At 45.7% G+C, this 24,429-nt stretch overlaps 1 protein-coding gene across 1 annotated transcript in view; it reads right to left on the bottom strand.

Annotated features, from left to right (window-relative positions):
- The window catches only part of LOC119970309 (A disintegrin and metalloproteinase with thrombospondin motifs 19-like), a 650,870-nt gene that overhangs the window by 210,242 nt on the left and 416,199 nt on the right, over window positions 1-24,429 (bottom strand). The window contains exon 15 of the mRNA XM_038804712.1: window positions 14,904-15,024. Coding sequence (XP_038660640.1) covers window positions 14,904-15,024 — 121 coding nt within the window. The remainder of the gene's footprint in view (window positions 1-14,903; window positions 15,025-24,429) is intronic.

The following is a 24,429-nucleotide window of genomic DNA, read 5'->3' as shown; positions in this document are numbered from 1 at the left end:
ACATCACCACCAGGACTGAGGCGATCGCAGAGGAGGGTCAAGGCCCCCGACAAACTGAACTTGTCATGTTTTCCACCACCCCCGCCGGACTCCTTTTTAACAGGGGGTGAATGTGGTGGTCACAAATGGTAGAATTACATGTATTACGGTAAGGCCCGTATAGTAGAGGTACATGGGTAAATCCCTGCCTGCTGGCTCCGCCCAGTAGGCGGCATATAAATGTGAGTGCTCGCCTGTGCTGCAGCCATTCTGGGTCCAGCTACAGGAAGCACAACATCTTTGCTCAATAAAGCCTCGATTATTCCACTACTCTTGTCTTTGTGGTAATTGATAGTGCATCAGATCCATTACTGATGGTTATACTTTCAATCACAGTGGGCAGGATTTCTGGGTCGGGGACGGGAAAGTGAGTTGGGCCAATTTCGGGATCGCAAAGAGAAACAATATATGAAATTGATGGGGATTACCGCTTAATTAATGGAATGATATGTGTGTTATCTAATTAGTGGATGCAGTTGGAAGAAGAAAGCTGGAACTTCTAAAGTGCAGGCCTGAATCTGAGCAAACCACAGCAGCCGTTTCTGTGGCTGCTGTGTAAATCAAATTGCTGGTCTTTAGAATGTGTCCCAGGGGAGGCGGGGGAAGCCTGGAACCCATATAGTGATGCCTTAGGTTCTCAGCTGCAGGTTAGATGTAATATTGGAGGCTGTGAGTGAGGCTGGGAGATCCTCCTCCTGAGGAGGTTACCTGAACACACAAAGTACATCGATAACAATGATTGTAAGTGGCAGAAATACATGTGGATGTTGGATCCAGTGCCGGGAGAGTGACACCCCAACACTCAGGACAGCAGCCTTCTGGGTGTACCGCCTCCAGCAGACAAATTGGCTGAGGATCCTCAGGGTCTATCGCCACTGAGACATACAGCAGCTAATGAATAGGAGCAATTGCCATGGGGCATTTAGCACGGTGGTGCATTAACTTGTTCTGTTCTGTCTATGCAGGTAAAACAGGCTAAAAGAGTAAGTCAGAGGCTGGGAACTTTGTGGCGAGTAACTTGAGTGACTTCCCAATGCCTGCTCACCATCTACAAACAAGAAGTCAGGAGTTTGATGGAATACTCCCCACTTACTTGGGTAATTGCAGCTCTAACACTCAATAGCTCAACACCATCAGGACAAAGCAGGACCCTAAGACAAAGCAAATTTGTGCAAAATAAATGTTGGCCTAGCCAGTGACGCCCACATCCTGTAAAAGAATATTTTTTTAAATGTGAGAGAGCGTCTCAAATGTGCCCCCCATTTTGATGTCATGAGGATAGAGTAATGGAAATAGGGTAACTGACCAGGAGGAAATCAGCCCTGGTGAAATCGGCAGTTATGTTGCTGATGGTGATTACAGAGGTGTCATGCTCATTAACATTGCATTCCACCCCATCTTACAACATGCCTAAAATTAACTTTCATTGTGAAGTTTCAGCACCGAGGCTTTTCTTGTGCCTCCCAAAAACGCAGCCATTTACTCATTGAAACCCTTTCCCTTCCAAGCAGCAGCCCAGGAGAAGCACCACACAAAGGAGGCACTGTCACAACTTAGAATTACTTTGCCATCCACCAGTGCAGATACCCTCACCTGGGACTGTATTGGAGTGGTGAGCATGGAGACTACCATGTTGAGCGGTCACCTGAGTAAGTCACCTGGGTGTCTTTCTATTGCCACCGAGAACAATGGCCATTTCTCTACACTTTATAAATAATGAAACTTGAAGTCGTTTTATTGCTAACATGATAAGGTCGGAGGCAGTGAAGGAAACCCTCTGGTCAGATTTGGTATTCTTTGTTGGCGGTAAGCAATTCGATTTGTCATGCCCCGTATCTCCCTGCACAGCTGAATTATCTCAGTGTTTGTCATTCTCCCCCTCAGTCTCCACTTCTTTCTCCTCTCTCACCTCTCACTTCCCTTCTTCCTCCAATGAGCTGTCTTCTTTCAAGGCCTCATTGCCTCAAGCTCCCTCTACACCTTTACAACATTTAAGACTTTGGGGTAATTCCTTGGACACTTCCCATGCTGTAACTATCTACTTTGACCTGATTTACGCCAGAGAGTACTTGTACTCTGTGTGCCCCTGAGAAACGCTCAATACCCTCCATTAACAAGCTCTTGATGAGCTCAAAATGATAGTTGTTGCTGTATACCCAGATATATGAAAGCAGAAGAATAAGCTCAGTCAGCACTTTAAGTGGCCTTAGTGGGAGATGTGGGTGGGTTGTGATTTGGCCTTCCCACTGCCCTACTGAACATAGCCAATGCCATGAATGGCATTGGAAAAATGGAACGCTACCTTTGGTTGGTATTTTATCTGTCTCCAATTATGAATTTGGCAGGGCCTGAAAATTCAGCCTCACATTCTTGCCCAGTTGAAAATGAAATGAAAATGAAAATCGCTTATTGTCACGAGTAGGCTTCAATGAAGTTACTGTGAAAAGCCCCTAGTCGCCACATTCCGGCGCCTGTCCGGGGAGGCTGGTACGGGAACCGTTAAATGGTTAAACATTCAACCAAAACCTCACTGACTTACAACATACATGGTCACTTTTAAAAACTTTGCCTTTGATTGTCTTTTCTTTACCATTCTGGAACACCTATTTCGCTTGGTTTCTTTCTTTCCATTTCTTCTTGAGGTCCATCTTTGAGTAAAGCACTTAGTCACTGGGAGTATTTCTTCAACTTCTTCCATAAATGGGCATCAAGTAGATGGAGTGGCCAGAGTCGCTGTTGGCTCAAAGCATCTTTGGTTGGATCCTATGCTCAGCCAACCAGGGGGTCTGTCTGGACAGGTGCGTTGTTGATAACAGAGGTATCCTGATAGGGGCCTCAGAAGGATTGGTTCTGGGCTCCTCCTGCTTCCACGAAAATAAACTTAACATTTCTTTACCTGTTAAAAATCACTGGACTGGCTGCTCAATGCCTGATACAAATATGTGGAGCATGCTCTGCTCAAACTCCATCCATTTGTACCAGGCGTTAGCCAATAGGATTAAAGGCTAGTGTGGGGCGCAATTCCAGATTTCTCCACCGGCAGTAGAGATTGACCTCCACAATCTGTGTCTTTGCCAGGATCTCCCCCAGAAGTCAGGCTAAGTGACAAACCTGGCTTCCAGTTGACTATTTTCTGATAGATCTGATAGGTAAAAGAAGGCTATTTAGTGTAAATATTAAGACTTATTAAGTGTAAGTGAGAATTTCAGCACTCATAACCTCCGGTGATGACAAAACACACAGCTTCAACAGAGACACAAAAAGCCTGCCACATGCATAAACTAATTAGAGATAAAAACAACATTTTCACTAACCAAGATGAAAAAGCTATTGTTCTAATAAACATATTTTCACAGTTTGACATTAAGAAATGAGCTGTATAAGTAATCAGATCAAGGTCGAAGTAAGCACCAAAGCAACATGAAAGCACTATTGTTTATAATGTGGATAAAGCAAAGTCAGCAGAAAACCAGTAGAAACGCATCTTGATAATAGCACAGAATCGCATTCCATAGCAAGCACTAATATTCAAACGTGAAACATTCGGAACTTATGTTGCACATTAAGGATTGACAGTTAACCATCGAATCAAATGTATTTGATTCTAACCCAAACCAATTAGGACGACATAGAGGTCATAGATAGATGGCTCAAGACTGATAAGATTTTTCCTAATTGTAATCAAATAAAGGCAATAAAGATTCTTGTTTGCATCTGAGAAGTTTAACTCAAATTTCTACTGAGTTTTAGTGTCGCAAGACTTCACTAATTCTGCATGGTAGACCTCTTCAATTTGGCATAGTTCAACAAAAGGGGAGGAGCGCTGAGACGGCGATCGGAAGAAATCGGACAAACGCGGAGAGGATCGGAAAGAATCGGAACGAGTCGGAGACAATCGAGGAGAATCGGAGGAAATCGGAAGACCGAAGATCGCACCGCTAACGGAAGCCCAGAAGGATGGAAGACCCAAAGAAAAACGGCTAGACTGGGGTAAGAAACATCTTTTTCACCCATTAAAAGTCTTAAAGCTGCATTAAGCAGTGCTTCGACCCCTTAGAAAGGACCTTTTTACTGACTGTTATTCAATTGGGTGCCCACAATGTCCAAGGGTGGTCGAGCTGTACCGGATGTCCCTATTGACGATATATTGGATGATCTTAGATATTTGATTTGTAGACAATTTGGACTGTCTGAAGTAGCCACAAAAATTGAATTGAAATATGATATCCCCAAAGGGCAGTGGTCCCTTGATAACATCAAAAAGGCATGGGGAAAAACCACATGCTTAAATAGAAGAAAACGTGTGAAATTATCTTTTGCAATAATGGCACAGCTCCACAGACAGCAAGAGATAATCGCAAAAACTAAAAGCGATCATGACCTTAAGTCCACTAAAGTCCAACTAGCTGCAGTTGTTGAAGAATTACGAGATGCAAAATCTAAACTTGAACAACGTGATCAGATTAAAACATTATTGGAAAACGAAACCTTTAAAGTGCAACAACAATCATTTCAAAATTGGTGAATTACAACATAACAATAATGAATCAGAGTCCAAATACCAACAGTTGCAAACAGAAACTGATGAAATCAAAAGTCAAAATTGTCAGTTAGTCGAGGAAAGATGTGTTTTTGAAGGTGAAATTAACAATTTAAAAGGACACTGCAAAACCTTGACAGACAATCTTGCAGCTCATAATTTGAATCAGAGCACAAACAAGAAGTTAGTTCTGGAGCTAGAGAAAGTACTCTGAGCAACATAGTTCCGACTCCAGTTTCACCTCCAAATCCAATCTCACAGCTAATTCCAATTCCTCAAACAACTCCAATTCAACAAACAACTCCAATTCAACAAACAACTCCAATTCGACAAACAACTCCAATTTCACAACCGACTCCAATTGCACAAACAGCTCCATTTCCACAGCTAAGATCAAGTGTTAGTAATAAATTAAAACCTAATTTTCATTTGTCAACTGACACAGATGAAGAAAGTGATGAAATAAATGTTCCTAGAATGCAAAATACAAAAGTAATTTGATTAGCCCTTTTATGATGGAAACAGATTAAAATTGGAAGTAAAGAAATAAAAGAAAATGATTTGACAACCACTAAAACTGTATTTGGCCATCATTGGGTACATGAGGTCGCAGACCCTGAAAAAATTGACAGATGGTCTAAAGATCTTCAACGCCCAAAAAGGGGTGGTTTGACCATGTGGGAACAACTTCACAGATTTCAATCCATTTATCATCTTCACCCATTAGATGGTGTACAAATTCTGTCTATTATGGTCGGCACTCATGACAGTATAACTCTTGGAGAAGAAGTAGAAGTTGCCCTTGGAGAAGATTTGCAAAATTTAGAAGCTGGTTGGCTAGCAGGAAGAGATTATTTTACCCTCCGACAGACTGATCGACTGATCTACTACTGTTGGACCACATCAACTGATGGCATCAATTTGGGTGAAACACTCCGGTTTTCACTCCGGCGTCGGCACTTTGTCTCCCATTGGGAGAATTTCGCCCCTGGCATCACATATCCAAAAAGAAATCAAGAAACTTGCTCCACCCCCAGATACCTCTATGTGGGAGACACTTTGCGGGTGGTTGGGGCACACTGGAATGTCCACAGTAAGAATAATCTTTTTCTCCTGTGTAGCAGGATTCATCATTTACATAACATACCAGTATATTGAGTGCATTAAACAACTATTCACTAAACGCAAGGGCCCAACAGTCAGAATTATTCACACTAACCCCACTGCACCATCATTAGATGAAATAGAAATGCAATATTATTGCTGAAATGTTACTGATCAATCAATTATTTGACTGTATTGTTAACATATTGCTAATAGATTAATACTGAATCAGTAGAATCAAATTTGATTAACTGATTCATTGTTATTTTATAACCATGATTCTTTAAGAATTATAATAATCTTTGCTGAAATGCTTGTAATGCAATGCTTGCCCACTCTATTGTTTAAAACTGCGATGACAATATGAATGAGCTCATCTTCGCGCTTTTACCTATCCTATCACAGTTATTATATCATTTTATCTTATTGTGATATGTCTCACTTGATCTTCAAATTTATCAAAGGACGGACTGATAGTAATCGACTATTTCCTGATAGATCTGATAGGTAAAAGAAGGCTATTTAGTGTAAATATCAAGACCCAGTTTTAATACCCATTTTAAAATGAGTATTTCAGCATTCATAACCTCAGGCCATGACAAAACACACAGCTTCAACAGAGACACAAAAAGCCTGACACATACAGAAACTAATTGGAGATAAAAACAACATTTTCACTAAGCAAGATGAAAAAGCTATTGTTCTTAGACATAGACATAGAACAGTACAGCACAGAACAGGCCCTTCGGCCCTCAATGTTGTGCCGAGCCATGATCACCCTACTCAAACCCACGTATTCACCCTATACCCGTAACCCAACAACACCCCCCTTAACCTTACTTTTATTAGGACACTACGGGCAATTTAGCATGGCCAATCCACCCAACCCGCACATCTTTGAACTGTGGGAGGAAACCGGAGCACCCGGAGGAAACCCACGCACACAGGGGGAGGACGTGCAGACTCCACACAGACAGTGACCCAGCCGGGAATCGAACCTGGGACCCTGGAGCTGTGAAGCATTTATGCTAACCACCATGCTACCCTGCTGCCCCCAATAACTAATACACATATTTTCAAAGATAGTTTAACATTAAGAAATGAGCTGTACCAAAGATCAGATCAAGGCTGGAGTAAGCACCATAGCAACATGAAGGCACTATTGTTCATAATGTGGATAAAGCAAAGTCAGCAGAAAACCAGTAGAAACCCGTCTTGATAATAGCACAGAATCGCATTCCATAGCATACACAAATATTCAAACATGAAACATTCGGAAATTATGTTGCACATTAAGGATTGACAGCTAACCATCAAATCAAATGTATTTGATTCTGACCCAAACCAATTAGGATGACATAGAGGTGTAGATAGATGGCTCAAGACTGATAAGATTTCCCTTAAACATGATAGTCCATACGGCCATCTTTATTCCGGGATCATTCTATACCTTAATCTAACTATTCTCTATCTCTATTTTTCATATTTTCATATTTCCACTCTAACTCTTGAAGTAAATGCAAGCTGTTTTGCCGTAAGCATGAAACCATTTCTGTAATATTTTGAAAGTTAAATTGTTTACAAGTTACTTCTCTTTAAGTCCTTGGCTAGCCGGACTTTATTGAGAATAGATTCAAGTTTCTCCCAATTGTAATCAAATAGATGCAATAAAAGATTCTTATTTGCATCCGAGAGGTTTAACTCAAATTTCTACTGAGTTTTAATGTCGCAAGACTTCACTAAATCCGCATGGTTGATCTCTTCAACCAGAAAGGACTATGGAGCAGGAACAGGTGGGAAGCCTGCTTGCAGCTGCTAGTGAAAGGATGGCGTGGGGCTGGTGATTTGGGGGGGGGGGGGGGGGGGGGGGAGAGGGGGAGATGTTGTCTGGTCACGAACTCTGGGAGAGGGGCATTCTGATCCAGGGAAGAAAGGAGGGTTTCAACCCCAGGAGCAATTCTGATTCCCGACCCCAGAATGTATCTGATCCCAGGATATATGGGAAAGTATGATCCCTGACACCAGCATGTCTTTGCATGGCAGAAGGGGCTGGGTTGATGGGATTGGGTGGGGTTGCAAACCAAGGAAAGAGGGTACGTTTTGTTGATCACAGTCAAATACTGCTGCATCTCCTTGCCCACGATGAACACATACTTCTATCTTACCTTTATGCCATTATCAGCACCTTCTTTAGTCTTTAACATCACCGTTAACGAACCCTTTGTTCTTGTATCCATGACATCTTTGCTGTGGAGATGCCGGCGCTGGAGTGGGGTGGGCACAGTAAGAATTCTCACAACACCAGGTTAAAGTCCAACAGGTTTATTTGAAATCACAAGCTTTCGGAGCACTGCTCCTTCTTTTGGTTAAGTGGAGGCAGGTTCACAAACACAGCATATATAGACAAAGACACAATTTCAAGATAATTACAGATAGGAATGTGAAGAATAGTTGGAATGTGAGTCTTTACAGGTAAACAAGTCTTCACAGGTACAAACAATTTGAATGGAGTAAGGGATAATCACAGGTAATTGAGGTATGAATTGTCTCAAGCCAGGACTGTTAGTAGGATTCTGCAAACCCGGGCAATGTGGTGGAGGTTACATGTAATGAACCCGAGATCCTGGTTGAGGCCGTCCTCATGCGTGTGGAACTTGGCTACCAGTTTCTGATCGGCGATTCTGCATTGTCGTGAGTCTTGAAGACTGCCTTGGAGAATGTTTACCTGAAGATTGGAGGCTGAATGTCCTCGACTGCTGAAGTGTTCCCTGGCTGGACCTGAACTCTCCTGCCTGGTGATTGTTGCATGGTGTCCGTTCATCCGTTGTCATAGAATCTGCATGATCTCGCCGATGTACCCTGCCTCAGGATATCCTTTCTTGCAATGTGTGAGGTAGGCAACGTTGGCTGAGTCACATGAGTATGTCCCGTGTACCTGGTTGGTGATGTTGTCATGTATGATGATAGTGTCCATGGCGATGATTAGCATGTCCTATAGAGATTGCCGTGGAAGGGTTCTGTGGTGTCATGGTCGCTGTTCTCCTGAAGGCTGGGAAGTTTGCAGCGAACAATGGTCTGTTTGAGGTGAGGCGGTTGTTTGAAGGCAAGTATTGGAGGTGGGAGATGGCCTTGGCGAGACCTGACATCTTTGTCAGATCTCTCCTTAGTTCCCTCCCAGCCCTGTCCTTTTCTTTTGCTCCACCCCCTCATAAACAGTATAAAATCCATCTCCTTTTCCTTCGCTCTGAACAGACCATAAGACTATTACAAGAGTCATATGGACTCAAAACATAACTTTATTTCTCTCTCCACAGGTGCTGCCAGACCTGCTGAAGTTTCCAGAACTTTCTGGTTTTATTGTAGCTTTGTTCATGTGTGGTTGCAGCTGTGTGCAGAACAGCACAACATAAATTGCTAATCTTTAATGAGCCTGGGCAACAGTGTCTCCTTTATCTGACTTTTACAAAAACTCCACAGTGAATTTAAGACATTATCAAGAGATCCAAACAATCACTTGGGTCCTTTCTCAATTTGGCTTTGCACTGCACTGGAGATGTGTTACAAAATGATGATTTGTTCTTCACCAGTTCAGTGTGGTTGTGAGTAAATTGCTAACCTTTTTTATTTTTTTTCCATTTACATTTTTTTCACCTCACCCTGAATACGCGGCCTTCCACATCGATATAAATCCAAACCTGCTTCACATCAATAATAATAATAATTCTTATTGATGTCTCAACTAGGTTTACATTAGCACTGCAATGAAGTTACTTGAGAATCCCCTAGTTGCCAAACTCCGGCGCCTGTTCGGGTACACGGAGGGAGAATTCAGAATGCTCAATTAATCCAACAAGTACGGAGAAAACCAGAGCACCAGGAGGAAACCCACGCAGACACGGGGAGAAAGTGCAAACTCAACACAGACAGTGACCCAAGCTGGGAATCGAAGCTGGGTTCCTGGAGCTGTGAAGCAACAGTGCTAACCACTGTGCTACCGTGCCACACATTATAAATATGATAATAATAATCGCTTATTGTCACAAGTAGGCTTCAATGAAGTTACTGTGAAAAGCCACTAGTCGCCACATTCCGACACCTGTTCAGGAGGCCGGTACAGGAATTGATCCCGCGCTGCTGGCCTTGTTCTACAGTACAAACCAGCTGTTTAGCCCATTGTGCTAAACCAGCCCCTATGGCAGTTTACAAGCAGCCTGAATTACCTATTGATTCAGATTCAAATATTAGAGACAAGTAGCAAAAAAAAGAATATGCACAAACATACTGGAGCAGATTTTCTTGTTTTTAGGCGAAGGCTTGTTGCTATATTTATCTGGTTATAAATACAGCGATCAATATGGTTGCCTTCCTCAATCCTGATTATGTTTGCTTTAGAGTCGCCAGGTATCTTTCGATACCGCCACAAGGTTCAAACCCAAATACTGATCAAAGAACCAATGCACCAGTTAGTTAGTTCAAAGTCAATACTATTTATTTACACACACAGTAATATCTACTCACGCACAAAATACTACAAACTAAACTATCTCTAACGCTAACGCCTATACTTAACTAGGGTGCCCACTCAGTCAGAGGAACAATAGCCGTTGTTTGGATCTGAGGTCATTGGGTTCGAAATGGTACAGGAGAACAGCTAAGGTCGTCCGTCTGGTAGCGAGTGTTTACTTTGGATTTACTTGCTTCTGGTGCAGCTGGTGGACGGGTCTCTCCACTTTGAGAGCCGAGTCCATGAAAGCGATTCTCTCTCGGGGGTTTCTTCTTATACTTGAAGGGGCTTCAGGCGCTTTTGGGTGGGCCTTGAACTTGGCCCCAATTAATTGGGCCGTATCTTGATCACTCGTATTGATCTTGACCAATAAAGGGGTGGGTGCCCTGATGGCTGGGCGTGTCCGAGGTGGCCGTTGGCCTTGCTTTGTTTACGCTTTCGGTTTGGGGAACTGGCGCCGGGATGTCTGGAGCTGGATTGGTTGCTTGAGTGTCTTTCCTTTGTTCCCGGAGATGGACCATCAATATGTTAATTGACCCATAGTTTCAGTCATCTGGGAGCTGCCTTCTCCAATATGCATACAGGCTCTGTGCCTGCTTGCTTTCTTAACATTGTCCATATTTCCCTGCAGTCATTGTGATCATCCATTTTGTATTCTGGAAGTAGCCATCCCAGATGGCTACAGCATACTAATTGATGAAAGATCTGGTCGGTGTCCCGTCCAGGTATGCATCCTTTTGCACCCATATTTCCTGTAATTGTTGTGCCCAGGGCAGGATAATCTGTCTCAATAACTCATCTAACCTTTCGGACACTAAGGGGCAATTTAGCATGGCCAATTCACCTAACCTGCACATCTTTGGACTGTGGGAGGAAACCCACGCAGACACGGGGCGAGCGTACAAAATTCACACAGTCATCCAAGGCCAGAAGTGAACCCAGGACCCTGGAGCTGTGAGACAACAGTGCTGACCACTGTGCAACCCTATAATTCTTATAATTTAATAAAGTAAGTCTTTTACGGAAACAAAACCTGTTCTGCAAGGTGTAGTAACTAAGTTAACAAACACAGGAGCATTAGCACTACAATCTTTGAAATGTCAAGTATAAAGTAATTTATTAATCTAATCCAACAGTTTGCATCACACAATATTTTGTTCAATATTACAGTAGCCCCAAGCATTTCAGATAAAAATCATAACAGGGTCTCATTTTGACAGCACATTGTAATTGAAACGCATGACATGAAGTAATGATTTTGAGTTACTCATTAAACAAGGTGACCTCAGAGAACTTGATTCATGCTTTGTGGTGAATGCATGTAAATCAAAAGTGTCATACCGTTTAAATATAATGTAAAGCCAAAGTTGTTTGGAACGCATGGCATCACAACACTGTTCTCAGATGAAAAAGGATTTAACAAGTTTAACTTTATAGAAAGTTCCTTATGGCAAACTTCATTGTATTTTATGGTTGATGTTGATGTTGGGCCACAACTATAACTTTACAAGAGTAAAATACTGTGGATGTTGGAAATCTGAAATAAAAACAGAACCTGGAAATACTCAGCAGGTCAAACGACATCTGGGGAGAGAGAAACAGAGTTAACGTTTCCAGTTGATGACCTTTCGTCAGAACAGAACTTGCAGCTCTGATCAAAACCTGAAACATTGGGCGCGATTCTCCGCTCCCCACGCCGGGTGGGAGAATCGCGGGATGGCCGGGCGAATCATGACACGCCGCCCTGGCACCCCCTGCGATTCTCCCACCCCCCCCAAAATGGCATGCCGCGTTTTGCGTGACGTCGCTTGGAGAATCGGTGCTTGCCGTTTTTCACGGAGACCGGTGATTCTCCGGCCCAGATGGGCCGAGCGGCCTGACGAACCCGACCGGTTCACGCCGGTGCCAACCACACGTGGTCGCTGCCGGCGTGAACATAGCGCGACAGGTAAGTGTGGGGCCTGTGGGAGGGGCGGAGGGAGGATCGAGCACCATGGGCGTGCTCAGGAGGTGACTGGCCCGCGATCGGTGCCCACCGATCATCGGGCCGGCATCTCTAAGAGGCGCACTCTTTCCCCTCCGCCGCCCCGCAAGATCAAGCCGCCATGTCTTGCAGGGCAGCGGAGGGGAATACGGCAACCGCCCATGCGCGGGTTGGAGCCGGCCAACCTGCGCATGCGCGGCTGATGTCACTTAGGCGCCGCCAGCCGCGTCATTCTCGGCGCGCCGCTTTGACGCAAGCGTCAAGGCCCGGCGGCCGAGTTTCTCGCAACGCCGCTCCTAGCCCCCTTGGGGGGGGGGGGGGGGGGGGGGGGGAGAGATAGGGGGCGAGGAGCGGCCTCCGCGCCGGAGTGAAACACTCCGCGTTTCACTCCGGCGTCGGCACTCAGTCTCCCTTTGGGAGAATCGCGCCCATTAACTATACTTTTACAGTCAGATGGCTAGGCCAGATAATTGTGTCTCAGAAGCAGTATGAACACTAAGTGACTGTGGTGCAATATACAAGTAGCAACATTCTCCCAGTTTAGTGACAGTGCCCTTTGGTTGCTAATTATGATGCATTAGTTAGTTTTATCTAAATAGTGTTTTGCTCCTCATACATATCTAAGGTGACACCTACAAATAAGTTCCTGTTATTATGGCAGTTTAAAGCAGCCTCTGGTAAAATAACATTGTATGCAGAAAATATAAAGCTCTCCAAACAATGTGTTTCATTTACATTTACTTATTCCATAATCAAGACTCTCACTCATTGGCCTACTGTAGCTTTAACTTCAAAATTCTCATCCTAGTGATCAAAACCTTTTCCTACCTTTGCCTCTCTTTATTTCAGTAACCTCTTCCAGCCCGACAATCCTACAAGAATGATGCATTCCTCCATTACTTGCCTTTTATTCAACCCCACTTCCGTCTTCCTATCATTGGAGGCTCCGCCTCCTATTTTCTGGGCTGCAAGCTCTTGAATTCTCTTCCTACCTATCTCTCTCTCTTCTTTTATGGAACTCCTCAAACTGACCATCTCTCTAATATTCCCTTCTTTGGTTCAGTGTCAATTTTTGGCAGATTATACTCCTATAAAGTACCTTTGGGATGTTTCACCACATTAAAGGCTCTGTATATGTGCAAGTTCCTGTTATTGTTGATGAGGCATGGAAAACTGGAAATGTGATTTTCATGTACATTGTCATAATTGTTGCCACACTCAACGCAAACGGATCTTCCTCATTGTTTGGAGAAGTGTCTTTGTGTAATGTGGCTTACCATAGTCATGTGACCTATGGTGTAATTCTTACTGTTTAAAAGCGAGAGAGCAGAGGCTATTTTATCCACCACTTGGAACATGGTGTCAGGAGTGGGATCATAGAATACCTTAAAATCGTTATAGCATTGCTGACATTGTGAAGATCAACAATTGCGCTCAGTTCACAAATGAATAACTCGGGCACTTTGTAAATGCTTGGGAATTTAGCACTACACACCATCTCCACACTGTCCCCAGTCAAATGGAATGGCTGAGACAGTCACAAAAATTGCCAAAGGGACTGTCAAAAAATCGACTAGATCCAGCACAGTGTATATGGTAATCCTAAATTGGAGAAACACATCTACTGAAGGCATGGAAAGTAGTCCAGTTCAGTAACTAATGTCAAGCTGCATCCAAACTATTATTACAATAGCTAAAACACTACTGAAGCCAGAAGTAGTAAAAGAAGCGAGTGACAAAATCAAAAAATAACAACAGAAGCAAAATGTCACTTTGATAAAGCTGCCAAATCATTGCCAGAGCTGACATCGGAGAGCCGGTCCGAATGCCAACATTCATCACTCTCAACTTGGGACTTGTGTAGAGAATTTGCCAGCTCGATCACACACAGTGAAATGGCATATCGTCGTAACGACAGACATACATGTAGAACAGGAGAAACTGATTCTTCACCGCAGATAGCTGGTGAGGAATATGTGACTTCACCAACCTCACAAGGACCTTTTTGTGAGGGCCACGAAGAATCCAGCACGAGTTTTCAGGATACAAAGAAATAACATTTATTTAAGCAGGCAGGTTATAACAGACCTGAACAATCATTATCACTGAGGTCAACCCCCCTCTCTCCCCCCCCCCCCCCCCCACCCAGCAAACTCAATGGGTTCTCAGCAACATGTGCGACGGCACCGACATTAACCAGAGAGACAACATCACCCCAGTAACAAGCAGACACGAGAACCGCCAATAATAACCTGCATGCATTAAAAGACCTGAGTGCCTTAAATATTATGTATGTGTAATGCATGTGTTTGGATCGACGAAAGTGGGTATGGACGGGAATGACCAGTTTTCTGCCTGTGTGTGATTTTCATTATAGACTATGTATGCGCCTGACTTGTAACTACAAATGATAGCGTACACAATGTTTTTTCCTTTTTATGAAAGGGGGCATGTTTGGAGAAGTGCCTTTGCGAAATGTGGCTTACTATTGTCATGTGACCTCTGAGGTAATCAATGGTGTATATCGGCTTGACTGCAGAGGCCATTTCAATAATAATAATAATTGCTTATTGTAACAAATAGGCTTCAATTAAGTTACTGTGAAAAGCCCCTAGTCACCACATTCTGGTGCCTGGTCGGGAGGGCCGGTACGGGCCAGTCACCAACCACTTTGAACACAGTACAAAGTAAGTCGCTCAATTGCCAGTAGTTTACAGAGTAGGAAAACATACCTGCACCTCTGGTGTGATTAAAGTCTCCTTTTATGACTTTACATGATCTTCCATTCCCATTGCACACACCACAATGATCTTCTCTGGCTGAGGAACCTAATATGCCATCGCAACCAATTTTCTGTGGAAATTGAAACAATATATTTTGTTGAATTACATAACTTTACTACTTCTTAAGTCATAACACGTTAACAGTTTATGTGATAATTAAAGTTATATGTACTGAGAATCTTTCCAGACTAACTTAACATCACACACCAGGTGGAAATTGAGTAGGCAGTTAAAATCATCTTGGAAACCTACCTATCAAGATTCTGTTCATTTCTCATAGTTTTCTATTTTAACCTGACCTTCTGAGCAGGTGGGATTGACAGACACGGGAAACAACAAAGTTCTTTTAATGTGCAAGCCAAGCAAGATGAGTTGGGGTTGGAACAGTTCCAACCTGGTAAGTTTCTTTCATTTTTCTTATGGGATCAAGTGGGCCAAAGTGCTATCCTGGGCCCTTGGGGGAAAGTTTGGGTGGCTTACCAGAGTGTAAGCTTATTCTCCTACCACCTGACATCTCGCTCCCACCATCAGCCACCTGCTGCTTCCAACCTGAGCTTCATGCTACTGAGGTCAACAGTTTGCCACGGGCCTGAGCCCCCTATGGCTGCCCTCCGAGAAGCCTACAGGGATTTAATACTATTCTATACATTTAGATAGCACGAGGCATTGATCGGGTTAAGATCTGCCCTCAACAGGAAACTTCATTTGAGCAGAAAAATGTAATAGGATGCCCATTCATCCAGATCAATACAGGTGTTGGTGAAATTTTGAAATCGAGGGCGGGATTCACCGTCCAGCAATGCCAGAATCACGAAGCATGATTGGGCGGAGAATCGTGCGTCAGCTGAAAATCGAGGCTGGCAGCAGGCGCCGCACAGCATGCCATGCTCCGGTACCTTGACTGTGGCGTGAATGCATTCTACATCGCATGCCGGCGTGGGCATGCAAATTGTACAGTAACACCATTGACAATGCATTAATGGGCCCGTCCTGGAATTCTCCAGGTCTCCAGTGATGCACCACCTGGAGGTATTACCAATGGCGAGGTTCACTTGCAGTATTCAAAATTGAGAAAGAGGCCCATGGTGCTGGGGGAAGGAGAGGAGATAAGACATGTTCCAAAGATGAAGCTATCGGCTGCCATTCCTGCTGCTGGCCGAGGGGTGGGGGGTGGGAGGGGAGGGGTGATGGTCCATTGACTACCGTGGCCCGTAGTTGCGCCATGTGCTGCTAGCCGTATGGATTCCCCCCTCCCACAAGGCTGCCCCCCTAGGAGTCCACAGACCTTGCACCCGGCTCATAACCAGGCGCCACCGTGCTGGCGGTGCAACATGCATCCACGGTGGCACAGTGGTTAGCACTGATGCCTCACAGCTCCAGGGATCCGGGTTCATTGCTGCCTCAGGTGACTGTGTGGAGTTTGCACTTTTTCCCATGTCTGTGTGGGTTTCCTCCGGGTGCTTCAGTTTCCTCCCACGGACCAATGAATGCAGGGTAAGTGGATTGGCCATGATAAATTGCTCCTTAGTGTCCAAAGGTTAGGTGGGTTTACTGAGATAGGGTGGAGGCCTGGGCTTAGATAAATTGCTCTTTTAAGGGCTAGTGTAGACTCGATGGACCAAATGGCCTCTTTCTGCACTGTAAATTCTATGATTCTATGATCAATGGAGGACACCCACAGTAAATCCCACTTGAGGACGCAGGAAATCCGACAGACCGAGGAGGAGGAGATGGGAAGGCGGCGCCACATGACACCTCATGTATATCGGCAGCGCCCGTCATTCCAGGACCTACTGTACTCAGAGTGTCGCCGAAGACTCCAGCTGAGCAGGGGAACCGTGTGACCTCTCCACCACACCATGATGCACCTGGAACTGTGGGGGTATGGGGGAGGACACTCGCTCTTGGTGGTCATCAAGGTGAGGTCACCCCAAATGTTTACACGTCGGGGTCCTTGCAGGTGCCAAATGGGGACCTGTCTGGGATCTCACAGACCTCCATGCACAGGTGCATCCGTGCTGTTATGGAGGCCCAGTATGCCCGGGCGACGCAATGCATCAAGTTCAATATAGTCTGAGCCCACCAGGTTGCCGCGGGCACCATCGCCACCATCGCTGGGGATGCCCCAGGTCCAGGGGATGACAAACGGGATGCATGTCACCCTACGAGCTCCACCGCATGAGGTGCTGGCCTTCACAAAATGAAAGAGGTTCACTGGTTGAACATCATGCATGTCTGCGCCCGATAACCGAGAAGCCTGCACGATGTCTTCATTCCGGCACACTCGACGGTACCCCACATCTTCGAGGTGCACCCGCCGGTGAGGGGTTGAATACTGGGCCACAGGGGTTATCCGCTGCGGTCGTGGCTGATGAGGCCTATCCGGATGCCTCAGACTGATGCAGAGAACCACTACAATGACGCCCACGCGGGGGGGGGGGGGGTTTACGCATGTGTGGGATAGGGATCGGGGCATGGTGGTGAAGGTGGCTCACCCTGGCTTGCCTGGAGGTTTGCTCACCCTCACCCACTGCTGCTTGCTGGTCCACCTGTTGGAGGGAGGGGTGGGGTTTATGGGTATGGGATAGGGGGGTGCCAGGAGCATGGATGTGGTGACTCACCCAGGCCACCCTGATGATGTTGTGCAGCTGCTTCCTGCACTGTAGTCCGGTCCTGGCAGTGGAGCCCAGGTACTCACGGCTTCTGTCACCTGCGCCCAGGCCTGATTTATGTCCGCAGGTCACAGCCTCCTTCCCACGCCAGGGAACAGGGTGTCTTGCCTGTCCTCCACGCCTTTCAACAATGTCTCCAGCTCTGCATCTGCGAATCTCAGGGCTGCTCTTCATGGTAGCATCATCTGGCTGGAATGAGTGTGTGTGGGATGCTTATATGTGGCTGCAGCCTGTCAGGCTGTCCAGTGTCAATCCAGGCCCCAGGGATATCAGATGCCGGCATTGGTTGGAACTGCATTAGTTCCACATGGCACCGGTGCTAGCCCATTAACGTGTCCCGAATCACTCCAGGATTCACTTTCCGGCACCACTTTAGTTAACGTAGAACTCTTGTGATTCAGTCCCGGCATCAGCACCATGTTTCTCAAACAGAGAATCCTAGCATGAGTGCTTTCGTGGGGTGATGAGACCTTTACGCTCGTCACATGACGGCATGTTTCCTTTCACGGTGAGAGCTGAAGTATTGATGTATGTAGTTAACAGGTTGGGTGAAATAGGTCAGAGGCAAAGGATGCCTAATTTCCTGGTGTTTTCCCAAATCCCAGCTGCAGCATATATAACAAAAGCTCAGACTGGCAAATGTTCTATGAGCGTTCTGGCCAGATTTGTGATGGTGGGTGTTAAACTACACACCTTCCTTCTGCTAAAGCCAGAACTACCCATGCCTGCCAGCTGTGAGAATTCTTATTCTATTGGCAGAAACCAGAGTTGGCAAAGGCCCAGGCTCCTGTTGCCTCTAGAACCTGCTTCCAGATGGCACATCCAGAATGTGCACAGCAGTGCGTCGTTTCTTTTCTATTTCTGCCAACAGTTGTTTGCAAGGTCAGGGGGGAATTTGTGCATATTGAAATTGGACTGAACTTCACCGCTACTAATTAATTAATTTAGTCAAAGCTGGAAATACACAATCAAGGTACTTGTGGCTTCCGGTGACAAACCAAATTCCATTTACTTGTAAAAAATATGGAACAAGATAGGGAGCTATAGATCTTGGGGCAACCATTCGCCTTTGGGTGCTATCAGCAATCCGGGTGCAAATTACAACTAGTATTGTGCTGGTTTTCCAAAGTAAGGTTATGGTTCATATTTCTGCTCAAATTCATTTACATAATCACAACCGTAAAATCTTCCATAAAACAGCAGAATTGAGCAGTTGTTTAGAATGTAATTTTGTTCCCTTGCATTAAAAATTGTCCTTGATCTATTTAAGAGTGATAACTTGGTGCAGTTTCATGACCACTGAAAATGGTCTTATCGCAATAAACAGGAGTTTTGATTAAGTGTTTGAAAATGAAATGAAATGAAAATCGCTTATTGCCGCAAGTCGGCTTCAAATGAAGTTGCTGTGAAAAGCTATCACCTGTTTAGTCCATCACCTGTAAATAGCCCGATTTTAAATACCTGAAAATGACTTTGAAGAAATTGTATAGAACACTAATTACACTGTTGTAAACAAGTCAGTTTCTTCGCAAATTAAATATGTGATATGCAAAAACTTTTAACAGGTGCATATTAGCACATCGCACCTAAAAGAGAAACTTAATTTGAAGAGCCTCTTCGAAGGGCCGCAAATGGATGCAATTAGTGGAAAACTGCCATGGTGATTCATTCCATCTGGTGCCTGTGGCCAGTTTTCTGGGCAGGACCAGTTCCAGTGCAGTGCTTTTGAAACCAACACAAACGCTTGTGGATTCTCGATTTGTACTAGACATAAATTGCATTTGAAATTATTTGATCTTTTGTGCCGCTTTGATTGATTTCTGGTGAATGGTGGAGACTCTACCCCATTATGTGTAGAATCTTATGACTGGGAGGCAGCCTGGTAATGCTCCTGATCCAACATAAAATTGGGCGTGTTGACATCGGGTCAGGTCCCTAACGTCATTATGTTCCGATATTAAGGAAGGCGAACAGGCCTTCTATTATGATTGTAATTATGCAGTAGTTGTGGCAATTAAATTGCTAATTCATGTTCGGCAGCCCATGCTATTTAACTGGCTGCATGGGTGGGTGGCAATTTTTGGCAGGGAGCTCCAACGTGCTCCAGCGCAAGATAAAAGGCAGCACAAAAGGAGAACATTGGGCAGTAGGAGGCTGCGGCTGAGACTGTAAGAGAGGGCAGTGAGGTTGCCCTGTGATTCCTTTGTGGACAGGTTTGCTGTTGACCCTGTGAAGGAGACTCCTGTGATGGGCTCACTGGGAAGAGAGACTCTAACTAGGCAGGAACAATGACAGGTTTCTCTGCAGCAACAGAAGCCAAAGTTGCCATGGGAATTTCACACTCCAATGGAGGCTCCTTGAAGTGAGGACGAGGGAAGGGGAAGGAGGCAATGAGGGATGGGTTGCCGGAGCAGCAACAATTAAGTTGTCAGGAACATGGGCATAATGGTGATGGCGAAAGGCCAAAGGGCCAGCAGAGGGAGAATGAGCAAGTACGCAAGTACACTACTTTGGGAGAAGGGTGTGCAACACTCCAATTCCCTTCAAATGACTGATCGCCTGTATCACAACAGGCTCCGTCTTTCCAGGGAGATGGTGACATCCACTTGTGACATGATTGCTCAGAAGATCAGTTCTGCCTGCCTGGGTGACTATCCAATGCCTGTGGCACTGAAGGTAATGGTGGACCAGTGACTCCAAAACCTCTATGCCTCTCGATTCTTTCAGGGATCAACAGGGGATTATATTACTGTGGCATTTCAGAATCTTCAACCCAGTGCTGTATTAGAGTTGTGATAAACACATTGGTCAGGAGAATGGAAACATTTATAAGCTTCACGATTGACAACACGAGCCTGGCTGAGAGAATGAGAGGCATCAGTGTTATCGCTGGTTTTCCTATAAATGCAAAAGGCAATCAATTGCACACATGTAGCCATTGAGGCCTCTGTATGCCAGCCAGGAGCATTTGTTAACCAGAAAAGTTTAAAAAAAAACATTTTATTAAGGTATTTGTAATTTTATAATAACAGTAACAACAACAGTAAACAATGCAAATCCAAATATAAACATATTGTATACATCTCCATCCCTAACAAGTCCCTCCCAGCCTAAACAGAAAATAGCCTAACCCCCCCTTTAAATTTTTTTGCCTCTGCTGACAGTTAATTTACCCCGAAAAAATCGACAAACGGCTGCCGCCTCCAGACGAACCCCAGCATTGACCCTCTTGAGGCGAACTTGATTTTCTTAAGACTGAGAAACCCAGCCATGTTGCTAACCCAGGTCTCTGAACATGCGAGCAATATCCGTCACCGGGCTACCAGGGAGGCAAAGGCCAAGTTGTCAGCCTTTCTCGCTCCCTGGACTCCCGGATCTTCTGACACTCCAAAAATTGCCACCTCTGGACTCGGCACCACCCGTGTTTTTAGTACCGTGGACATGACATCTGCAAAACCCTGCCAGAATCTCCTAAGCTTCGGGCATGCCCAAAACATATGGACATAGTTTGCTGCCCACCCCCTCACCCCTTGCACACCTGTCTTCTATCCCCAAAATATTGCTCATCCGGGCCATCGTCATGTGTGCCCAGTGAACTTCCTTAAATTGTATCAGGCTGAGCCTGGCACATGATGAGGACGTATTGACACTACTCAAAGCATCCGCCCACAGACCTGCCTCTATCTCTCCCCCTAGCTCATCTCATTTGCCCTTTAGCTCCTCTATCTGAGTTACCTCTGACTCCCTAAATTCTTTATAGCTATCTGAGACCTTTCCCTGTCCCACCCCAGTTCCAGAAACGACCTTATCCTGTATCCTCCGTGGCGGTAGGAGTGGAAAGGTCGAAATCTGCCTTCACAAAAAATCCTGTTCCTGCAGATACCTGAATCCGTTTCCTGCTGTCAATTCAAATTTCCCCTCTAAAATTTAAACAGGGGAGGCTCCCATCTATGAATAAATCCCCCATCCTCTCGATCCCTGCTCTCTGCCACCTCCGAAACCCCCCCATCCAGCCTTCCCGGTATAAACCGATGATTGTTAAAAATTGGAGCCCAGACCGATGCTCCCTCCACTCTCATGTGCTTCCCCCACTGCCCCCAGACTCTCAAGGCCACCACTACCACCGAGCTTGTGGAGTACCAGGCCTGCGAGAACGGCAGAAGTGCCGTTATCAATGCCCCAGACTTGTGTCCTTAGACAATCCGGCCTCCACTCACTCCCACAACGACTCCCCCGCCCCGACTACCCACTTGCTAATCATGGCTATATTTGCTGCCCAGTAATAGCTGCTAAAGTTCGGCAGCGCCAGCCCACCCGCCCCTCTACTACGTTCCAGCAACATTTTCTTCACTCGCGGGGTTTTACCCGCCCATACAAAGCCTAAAATAAACTTGTTTACCCGTTTAAAAAAGGCCCTTGGGGTAAAGATGGGGAGGCACTGAAAAACAAACAGAAACCTCGGGAGGACCATCGTTTTCACGGTCTGTACCCTCCCTGCCAGTGACAGCGGGAGTATGTCCCACCTTCTAAAGTCCTCTTTCATTTACTCTACTAGCCGGGTCAGATTTAGCTTATGTAATGTCTCCCATTCCTGTGCCACCTGGATTCCCAAATAGCGTAAGCTCCCTCCCATCACTCTAAACGGCAGCTCTCCCAGTTTCCTCTCCTGCCCCCTCGTCTGGATCGTGAACATCTCACTTATCCCCATATTCAATTTATACCCTGAAAGCCGGCCAAATTCCCCTAAGATCCGCATAATCTCTCCCATGCCCCCTAACGGGTCAGAAATATACAGGAGCAGGTCGTCAGCGCACAGCGAGACCTCCCCCCACCCCCTAAACCAACCCTTCCAGTCCTTAGATGCTCTTAGCGCCATCGCCAGTAGCTCTATGGCCAGGGCAAACAATAGCGGGGAGAGGGGGCACCCTTGCCTTCTCTCTTGGTGTAGTTTAAAGTAGCCGCGTCAGCCGATTCATTCGTATACTCGCCACCGGTGCCTGGTACAGCAGCCAACCCAAACAATGAGGCCCTGCCCAAATCCGAACCGCCCCAACACCTCCCACAAATAATTTAACTCCACCCGGTCAAGGACCTTTTCCATGTCCATCGCAAACACTACCTCCATCTCCCTCCCCTATGAGGGCATTATAATAGCATTTAAGAGCCTTCTAACGTTGTCCGTTAGCTGCCTGCCCTTAATAAACCCCGTCTGGTCTTCCCTTATCAACTCTGGGACACAGTCTTCTAGCCTTGAGGCCATGATTTTAGTCAACAGTTTAGCATCAACATTCAATAGGGAGATTGTCCTGTATGACCCGCATAAGTCTGGATCCTTCTCCCGCTTCAGGACCAGTGAGATCAAGGCCTGTGACATTGTTGGGGGAAGGACACCCTGCTCCCTTGCCGCATTAAATGCTCTCACCAGCAGCGGACTCAGCCCACGGACCTGCACTGCCGAAGTAGTGCCCCGCATCAGCCGCTCACGCGCCCTGGACCGCCTGCACATTGCCCGTGGCCCCGAATGAACCCCCCCCCCACTGTCTGCCAAACTTGCCCAAACGTACCCTGCCCCTTTCAGGGGGTGGGGGAGAATTGCAAAACCGCCGCAGGTCCCGATTTTGTACGCGGAAATGGATTCTTCAAGCCCATCGCCGAATGCGATTTTGGCATCGGGGAGGCAGAGAATCCAGCCCAAGGGCTATCCATTAAAGAGGTAGCTTATATTGCCTTTCAATTACTAAAGCTCTCAAGCTGAAAATATGTACAATGCAAGCCATGCCTCCAGGACAATCATATATCAAACCATGAATTGATCAAGATGAGACCTCGTTGCTTTGACCACTCAGCTGACACATTGCAGTGAGCCCCAGATTACTCATCTTTGATTGTTGTTGTTTGCTGTTCACTGCACATCTTAATAATAATCTTTACTGTCACAAGTAGGCTTACATTAACACTGCACTGAAGTTACGGTGAAAAGCCCCCAGTCACCACATTCCGGCGCCTGTTTGGATACACAGAGGGAGAATTCAGAATGTCCATATTACATAACCTTTCGGGACTTGGAGGAAACCGGAGCACCCAGAGGAAACCCACGCAGATACGGGGTGAATGTGCAGACTCCACACAAACAGTGACCCAAGCCGGGAATCGAATTCAGGAACCTGGTGCTGTGAAGCAACAGTGCTAACCACTGTGCAACCGCACCGTTGGCAATGCAATAAGGAGAATAAATTGCAGATAAGGACATAGAGGACTGTATCCTCAGATAATGTGTCCATCAGTGGCTCAGAGGAGGAACAACATCATGACCATAAAAGGTGACTAGCAGAAACTGGGTGCTAGGAAAACGACAGAGGCCCTCATTATGAGATGGCTCAATGAAGACTATGCAGACATTTCCCAACCAGCAGCCATCTGACCTCTGCCCAGACCTATGAAACACACACTTCAGACAAAAAAAGGCTGGTCTCTACAAAAATCTCTTCGATGGGTCTCTGATTTTCATTGGGAAGTGTTCATTGCAACCCCCATAAATGTAAGGTAGACCTCAGTCCACACATGAACATTCAAAAACTGTAGAAATGGTCAAGAGCTTATTAAAGAGCAGGTGATCAGCACAACACTCAGCCTGACAGATCCAGTGAACACCAACATAGCTCTTCTGCGTCCTCATGTTTTCTTCATAAGTTTACAGGTGATGAACAATGTGCTCCCCCACCGCTGTTAGATGCACTGGAGATTGGTTGCTGACCCTAATGTCTTGGATGGCTTTGGCGGGCTTCTGTTGATTGCCCAAGGCC

The sequence above is a fragment of the Scyliorhinus canicula genome, chromosome 8 (assembly GCF_902713615.1).
Source record: "Scyliorhinus canicula chromosome 8, sScyCan1.1, whole genome shotgun sequence".
In the NCBI taxonomy this organism is placed as follows: domain Eukaryota; kingdom Metazoa; phylum Chordata; class Chondrichthyes; order Carcharhiniformes; family Scyliorhinidae; genus Scyliorhinus; species Scyliorhinus canicula.
The sequence above is the reverse complement of the archived record's forward strand: the minus strand, read 5'-3'. Positions and strand labels throughout refer to the sequence as shown.